This window comes from Coregonus lavaretus (genome assembly GCF_964263955.1).
Source record: "Coregonus lavaretus genome assembly, chromosome: 2".
NCBI classification, from domain to species: Eukaryota; Metazoa; Chordata; class Actinopteri; order Salmoniformes; family Salmonidae; genus Coregonus; species Coregonus lavaretus.
Window position 1 is genome coordinate 83,865,866 of NC_139989.1, and position 7,669 is coordinate 83,873,534.

Genomic DNA, 7,669 nt, shown 5'->3' on the forward strand with positions numbered 1-7,669 from the left:
AGAAGTCAGCCAGAGTTGGGCCATCGTTCGAACAAAGAGATGCCTCCCTGGCCACCAGTGTGTTTGAATATAACGAAGATAAATTTTACCCCCATACAATACTTTTATACACAGTAATTACTTTTTTATAATAATAATAATAATAATAATAATAATAATAATAATAATAATAATAATAATAACAATAATAACAATAATAATAATTAATTATACACATTACATTTTGGATAGATAGTACTCAGACATCTATAGTGTTTACAGTATTGACTATTACCGATCATGATCTTTTTTAATCCCACCCCTCTGCTACTCTCAGCCCCGCCCACCTATCTCCTTAGAACATCCTCTTTTGATTTCCACCTGCCATATTTTTTTCAACTGTGCTGTGATGTCATACATGCATTTTAAACCTTTCTAGTCACATAGTATCCACAGACTGTAAATTAAAGATCAATATTTTTCATAAGAGTATTATTCTATTGTTGATTGACTGACTATGGCTTTCCAAATCCCCAGCACTGCTATTTCTAAGGATAGTTTTTAATGAATATTGGGATTTTTCAACCATTCCTATTTTCCTATAAATTATATTCTTAGCAAAAAATATTCCTATTTAATAGTAGTAGCCATAATTCATAAATGGCACCATGCAGGGTTCTATATGTGTCACGGTTTCGGCCGAGGCGGCTCCTTCTCCTTGTTCGGGCAGGCTTCGGCGGTCGTCGTCTCCGGAGTACTAGCTGCCACCGTTCGATGTTTCATGTTTGATTGGTTTTGTCTGTTTGTCACACCTGTTTATTGTTTAGTGTTCATTAGGCACCCTATTTAGTTCTCTTGTGTTTGGTCAGGTGTTGTGTGTAATTGTTCTGCTGTCACGTGTTGTGTTTTTTGGTCCTCTGTATTGTGCTCTCTTATTTTCGTGTTTTGTAAGAGAGTCCTGCACGTTGTGCTTTATTACTTTGGACAGTCTAGAGTGCGTTTGTTTCGCCTGTGGCCTGTTGCCGTGTTTGGCGTGTACCACGGACTTTACTAAAGACATTTGGCTTTGAATCTCTGTGTCCTGCGTGTGATTCCACGTTCCACTACACTCCACCTTGACAGAATTACACACCATATATGGAATCAGCAGGAGCACCCGCACTCCCCGAGATCATGGAGGAGCGCCTTCGTGGTCAGGAGGATCGCATCAATCAAATCGGGCACGCCCTAGACCGCGTGATGAACACCCTCCATCGATGGGAGACCAGCGGGGTACCCACACCCCCACCTACCGCACCATCACCATCGGTCAGCCCGCCCGTCCAACTACCGGAACCCAGTGGAATTCGGCTCTCGCTCCCGAGGGCATACGACGGCACCGCTGCCGGGTGTCAGGGGTTCCTGTTACAAGTGGAACTCTACCTTGCCACCGTACACCCGGCGCCCTCGGGACACGAGAGCGTTTCCGCCCTCATCTCCTGCCTCACCGGCAAGGCGTTGGAGTGGGCCAACGCCGAATGGAGGAGAATAGACGCCGCCACTATCACCTACGCGGAGTTCTCCCGCCGCTTCCGTGCTGTGTTCGACCATCCACCAGAGGGGAAGGTGGCGGGGGAGCATCTATTCTACCTCCGGCAGGGGATGAGGAGCGCACAGGAATTTGCGCTGGAGTTCCGGACTCTAGCGGCAGATGCAGGGTGGAATGAGCGGGCCCTCATAGACCACTTCCGTTGCAGCCTCCGGGAGGACGTCCGCAGAGAGTTGGCGTGCAGGGATACTACACTCTCATTCGACCAGTTGGTGGACATGGCCATTCGGCTGGACACCCTGCTCGCTACCCGCGGACGTCCCAAGTGGGGGTCGCCCATTCCACCCTCCAGCGCCTCCGAGCCGAGCCCGATGGAGCTCGGAGGTGCTGGCGCTAGAGGAAGGAGAAGAAGGAGCCCGAGGGGGGCCGTCCCCTGCACCAACTGTGGCCGTGGAGGGCACACCGCGGCTAGGTGCTGGGGAGGGTCCCCTAGTGGGGGAGACGACAGACCATACATTGGGGAGTCCTCCCAGGTGAGTAGACGCTCCACTTACCCAGAGCTTTCTGTCGTACACATAACTATACCTGTTTGTTTTCCACAGGTTGCACCTCGTTCCCAGCATAAGGCGCTAGTAGATTCAGGCGCAGCTGGGAATTTTGTAGATCGCAAATTCTGTGTAGAGTTAGGGATTCCCCTCCTTCCTGTTAATAATCCTTTCCCTGTACATGCCCTAGATAGTCGTCCGTTAGGATCTGGGTTGATTAGGGAGGTCACAGCGCCACTTAGGATGGAGACGCAGGGGGGTCATGAGGAGACGATTCAGCTCTATCTGATCGACTCTACTGCGTATCCGGTGGTACTGGGGCTTCCCTGGTTGATTACCCATGATCCAACTATTTCGTGGCGAGAGAAGGCTCTTAAAGGGTGGTCTGCTCAGTGTGAGGGCCTATGTCTGGGTGTTTCCGTAGGGGCGACCTCGGTGGAGAGTCCGAACCAGATGCCCGCACTGCACATTCCACCTGAGTATGAGGATTTGGCACTCGTGTTTAGCAAGACAAGAGCGGCACGGTTGCCGCCTCATAGACAGGGGGATTGTGCGATAGACCTCCAGGCAGGAGCTGCGCTCCCGCGGAGCCATGTGTATCCGTTGTCACAGGAGGAGAAGAGGGCAATGGAGACATACATTGCCGAGTCTCTGAGACAGGGATACATACGGCCCTCCACTTCACCCGCGTCATCGAGCTTCTTTTTTGTGAAGAAAAGGATGGAGGTTTGCGCCCGTGTATTGATTACCGCGGTCTCAATCAGGTGACTGTGAAATATAGTTATCCACTCCCGCTGATTGCGACTATGACGGAGTCATTACACGGGTCACGGTTCTTCACAAAATTGGACCTCAGGAGCGCATATAACTTGGTACGCATTAGAGAGGGCGATGAATGGAAGACAGCATTTAGTACTACCGCCGGTCATTACGAGTATCTCGTCATGCCATACGGGTTAATGAATGCTCCATCAGTCTTCCAATCCTTTGTAGATGAGATTTCCGGGACATGCAGGCGCAGGGGGTGGTGGTGTACATAGACGATATTCTGGTGTACAGTTCTACCCGGGTCGAGCATGTAGCCCTGGTGCGCAGAGTATTGAGGAGATTGTTGGAGCATGACCTGTATGTCAAAGCCGAGAAATGTCTGTTCTTCCAGGAGTCGGTCTCCTTTTTGGGTTATCAGTTGTCTGCGTCAGGGGTGAGGATGGAGGTTGACCGTGTGTCAGCCGTGCGTAATTGGCAAACCCCAACCACGGTTAAAGAGGTGCAGCAGTTTTTGGGTTTTGCGAATTACTACCGGAGGTTTATCCGGGGTTTTGGACAGGTGGCAGCTCCCATAACGTCCCTTCTGTAGGGGGTCCGGTGCGCTTGCGGTGGTCAGCTGAGGCGGACAGGGCTTTTGGGAAACTGAAGGACCTGTTTACCTCGGCTCCAGTGCTGGCGCATCCGGATCCCACTTTACCATTCCAAGTGGAGGTGGACGCGTCTGAAGCCGGTATCGGGGCCGTTCTTTCACAACGGTCCGGCACACCACCTAAACTCCGCCCCTGTGCCTTTTATTCGAAAAAGCTCAGTCCGGCGGAGCGGAATTATGACGTAGGGGACAGGGAGCTGTTAGCCGTGGTACAGGCCCTAAAGGTGTGGAGGCACTGGCTTGAGGGGGCTCAACACCCTTTTCTCATTCTGACTGACCACCGTAACCTGGAATGCATTCGGGCGGCTAGGAGACTGAATCCTCGCCAGGCTCGGTGGACTATGTTTCTAGCCAGGTTCGTGTTTAAGATCACTTACATCCCTGGGTCCCAGAACGGGAAGGCAGATGCCCTGTCTCGGCGGTATGACACGGAGGAGAGGTGCGTGGAGCCCACTCCCATACTACCTAAGTCTTGTCTGGTTGCACCGGTGGTATGGGAGGTCGATGTGGAGATCGAGCGGGCATTACGCACCGACACTAGCCCTCCACAGTGTCCGGTGGGTCGGACGTACGTCCCGCTCGAGGTCCGAGATCGGCTTATTTATTGGGCTCACACGTCACCCTCCTCTGGACATCCAGGTATTGGCCGGACGGTGCACTGCCTTAGTACAAAGTACTGGTGGCCAACATTAGCCAGGGATGTGAGGATTTATGTCTCCTCCTGCTCAGTGTGTGCCCAGTGTAAGGCGCCCAGACACTTGCCCAGGGGTAAGTTACAACCCCTGCCCGTTCCACAACGACCCTGGTCCCACCTCTCGGTGGATTCTGTTACCGACCTTCCCTCCTCACAGGGGAATACCACCATCCTGGTCGTTGTGGATCGGTTCTCGAAGGCCTGTCGTCTCCTTCCCATGCCGGGTCTTCCTACTGCCCTACAGACCGCTGAGGCTCTATTTACTCACGTCTTCCGGCATTACGGGGTACCCGAGGATATAGTGTCTGATCGAGGCCCCCAGTTTACCTCCAGAGTCTGGAGAGCGTTTATGGAACGGTTGGGGATTTCGGTGAGCCTTACCTCGGGTTACCACCCGGAGAGTAATGGGCAGGTCGAACGTGTCAACCAGGATGTGGGTAGGTTTCTGAGGTCATATTGTCAGGGCCGGCCGGAGGAGTGGGCGAGATATGTGCCCTGGGCCGAGATGGCACAGAACTCTCTCCGCCACTCCTCTACTAAACTAACCCCTTTCCAGTGTGTGTTAGGGTACCAGCCGGTTCTGGCACCTTAGCATGAGAGCCAGATCGAGGCCCCTGCGGTGGATGAGTGGGTGCGGCGCTCGGAGGAGACGTGGAACGCTGCACACGTCCATCTGCAGAGAGCCATCCGTCGACAGAAGACGAGCGCCGACCTCCACCGCAGTGAGGGGCCAGTGTACGCACCTGGAGATCGCGTCTGGCTCTCAACCAGAAACCTGCCCCTCCGCCTGCCCTGCCGGAAGCTGGGTCGGCGGTTTGTGGGGCCTTTTAAAGTCCTGAGGAGATTGAACGAGGTGTGTTACAGGTTACAACTGCCCATTGATTACAAAAATATTAACCCCTCGTTCCATGTGTCTCTCCTCAGGCCGGTGGTAGCTGGTCCACTCCAGGACTTTGAGATAGAAGAGACTCCTCCGCCCCCGTTGGACATCGAGGGGGCTCCGGCGTATCCTAGATTCGAGACGCCGGATGGGGGGTCTCCAATATCTCGTGGTGGGAGGGGTACGGCCCGGAGGAGCGGTGCTGGGTGCCGAGGAGGGACATCCTGGACCCGTCCCTTCTGACCGAATTCCATCGTGGTCATCCAACGCGCCCTGCTCCGCGTCTTCCTGGTCGTCCCCGAGGCCAGGGGCGGCGCACGGCTGGAGCCGCGCGTCAAGGGGGGGGGGTACTGTCACGGTTTCGGCCGAGGCGGCTCCTTCTCCTTGTTCGGGCAGGCTTCGGCGGTCGTCGTCTCCGGAGTACTAGCTGCCACCGTTCGATGTTTCATGTTTGATTGGTTTTGTCTGTTTGTCACACCTGTTTATTGTTTAGTGTTCATTAGGCACCCTATTTAGTTCTCTTGTGTTTGGTCAGGTGTTGTGTGTAATTGTTCTGCTGTCACGTGTTGTGTTTTTTGGTCCTCTGTATTGTGCTCTCTTATTTTCGTGTTTTGTAAGAGAGTCCTGCACGTTGTGCTTTATTACTTTGGACAGTCTAGAGTGCGTTTGTTTCGCCTGTGGCCTGTTGCCGTGTTTGGCGTGTACCACGGACTTTACTAAAGACATTTGGCTTTGAATCTCTGTGTCCTGCGTGTGATTCCACGTTCCACTACACTCCACCTTGACAATATGGAACCATTTTGGTTCAGTGAAGAAGAACCTCTAGAGTTCTGATCAAAGAACCCTATAAAAGGTTTCTATATAGAACTTTTAGTGGTTCCATATATTAAGCAAGCGATAGAAACCTTTTTGGTTTAAACAGGAGTGAAGAGTGTGTTGATATAATGGTAATATTGTCAACATTTTTGACACATGAAGGTACCCATAAGCAATTATTTCTGACGAAAAATAACAAATGTGAAAAAGATTGTGGATATAACGTTTTAGAAATAAACTCTTTATAAGTTCTTAAACAACATCTCACCTCTTAGCTTTGGTGTCATGTTCCCCAGAGAGTCTCATTTTAGAGGCAGGGCCCCCCTCCTCTCTCTCCCCAGAGAGACTCATTTTAGAGGCAGGGCCCCCCTCCTCTCTCTCCCCAGAGAGACTCATTTTAGATCACTGACCCCTAAACAGAGATACAGCATGTTGGTTGTGGTGAACACAGTGACAACTAATTATTGAAGGTCAATTGTTCTATTTTATCTCTTAGAAATCAAACATTTACTAACAGCCACGTCCAAACAGTCAGGTGATTTAATGCAATCACATCAACATGTAGTCATGACTGATATTTTTCACCTTTTCTCCATGTAGTGAGGCTCTTAAAAAAATAAATAATAATAATAATAATAATAATAATAATAATAATAATAATAATGTCTCACTTTCTCTTGTAATAATTCCACTCATTCCTGTGTGTTGCTTTGTTCAACATGTCTGCTATTATTATACTATTATTGAATTTAATTCAATGTTCTGATATTCTGAAAGATGATTTAGAACTATGATATATTAACATTTTTACAAATTGTAAAATAACCACGATATACAAATCCTATAATACGAGATATGAACAACAATATGTTTTTGAATTTGACTTGCCAACGCCCAGTTAGCGCCATTTTGTATGATTGAACTGTCACGTACCTGTCCCAGGTGAAATGGACTGTTAGATCTGAGTGTTTTACTGTCATTCTCTATACTATAATAACACCATATATTTAATTTCCCTACACACTTTACAATAATCCCTTGGAAGATTCTTACCTTGTAGCCTGTATTCACAACTAGAACATGTCAAGTCACTGAGATATTTTCCGTTGTGCTGAGAGAGCACCTTCCTGATGACAAGTGGCTCTGTATCTATGTTCTAGGTACAGTTGATCTTTGGATGCAATAATATCTGGTCAAAGTCTAGTGGCACAACACCATAGTATAGCATTAACATAACAGTAGTTTAACCTTTGGCCAGTAAAGGCCATGGCATACTATAAAATGTAGAATCATTATGATGGATCCAGTTTCAACATATCTCTAACTTTGAAGTATACAGTGGGGTCCCAAATTATTGACTCCCTTGATAAAGATGAGCAAAAATGACTGCATAAAATAAATCATTCAAATACTGAGCTATATTGTAAGCCAAAAAAAATAGGAAATTAAATGATTTTATACTAATACAATTGCTCAGAGAAAGAGATTTTGTTTAACAAGTAATACTTTTTTTCTCAAAAAGGTAGGGGTCAAAATTGACACCCCCTTTCAATACCTCCCTTGCGAGGATAACGGCACTGAGCCTTTTTCTAAAATGTTTTATGAGTTGGAGAACACATTGGGAGTGATCTTAGACCATTCCTCCATACAGAATCCTTCCAAATGACCAACTACAGGAAGGTAAAGGTACAACTAAACACACAATAAAGAAACAAATCTCCCTAATTGACCGGAGGCTTGAATCTTAGTCATTTACCCACCGGCCTCTTACTACTATCCCAATTTATACATTCTACCAACATCATACATA

At 48.7% G+C, this 7,669-nt stretch overlaps 1 protein-coding gene across 1 annotated transcript in view; it reads right to left on the reverse strand.

Annotated features, from left to right (window-relative positions):
- The window catches only part of LOC311141252 (NLR family CARD domain-containing protein 3-like), a 390,310-nt gene extending 383,033 nt beyond the window's left edge, over positions 1–7,277 (reverse strand). The window contains exons 1-2 of the mRNA XM_084176513.1: positions 6,913–7,277; positions 6,128–6,271 (exon numbers count right to left, since the gene is read on the reverse strand). Of these exons, the coding sequence (XP_084032639.1) occupies positions 6,128–6,255 (128 nt within the window). The 5' untranslated portion in view covers positions 6,256–6,271; positions 6,913–7,277. The remainder of the gene's footprint in view (positions 1–6,127; positions 6,272–6,912) is intronic.
- Between the last annotated feature and the right edge of the window lie 392 nt (positions 7,278–7,669).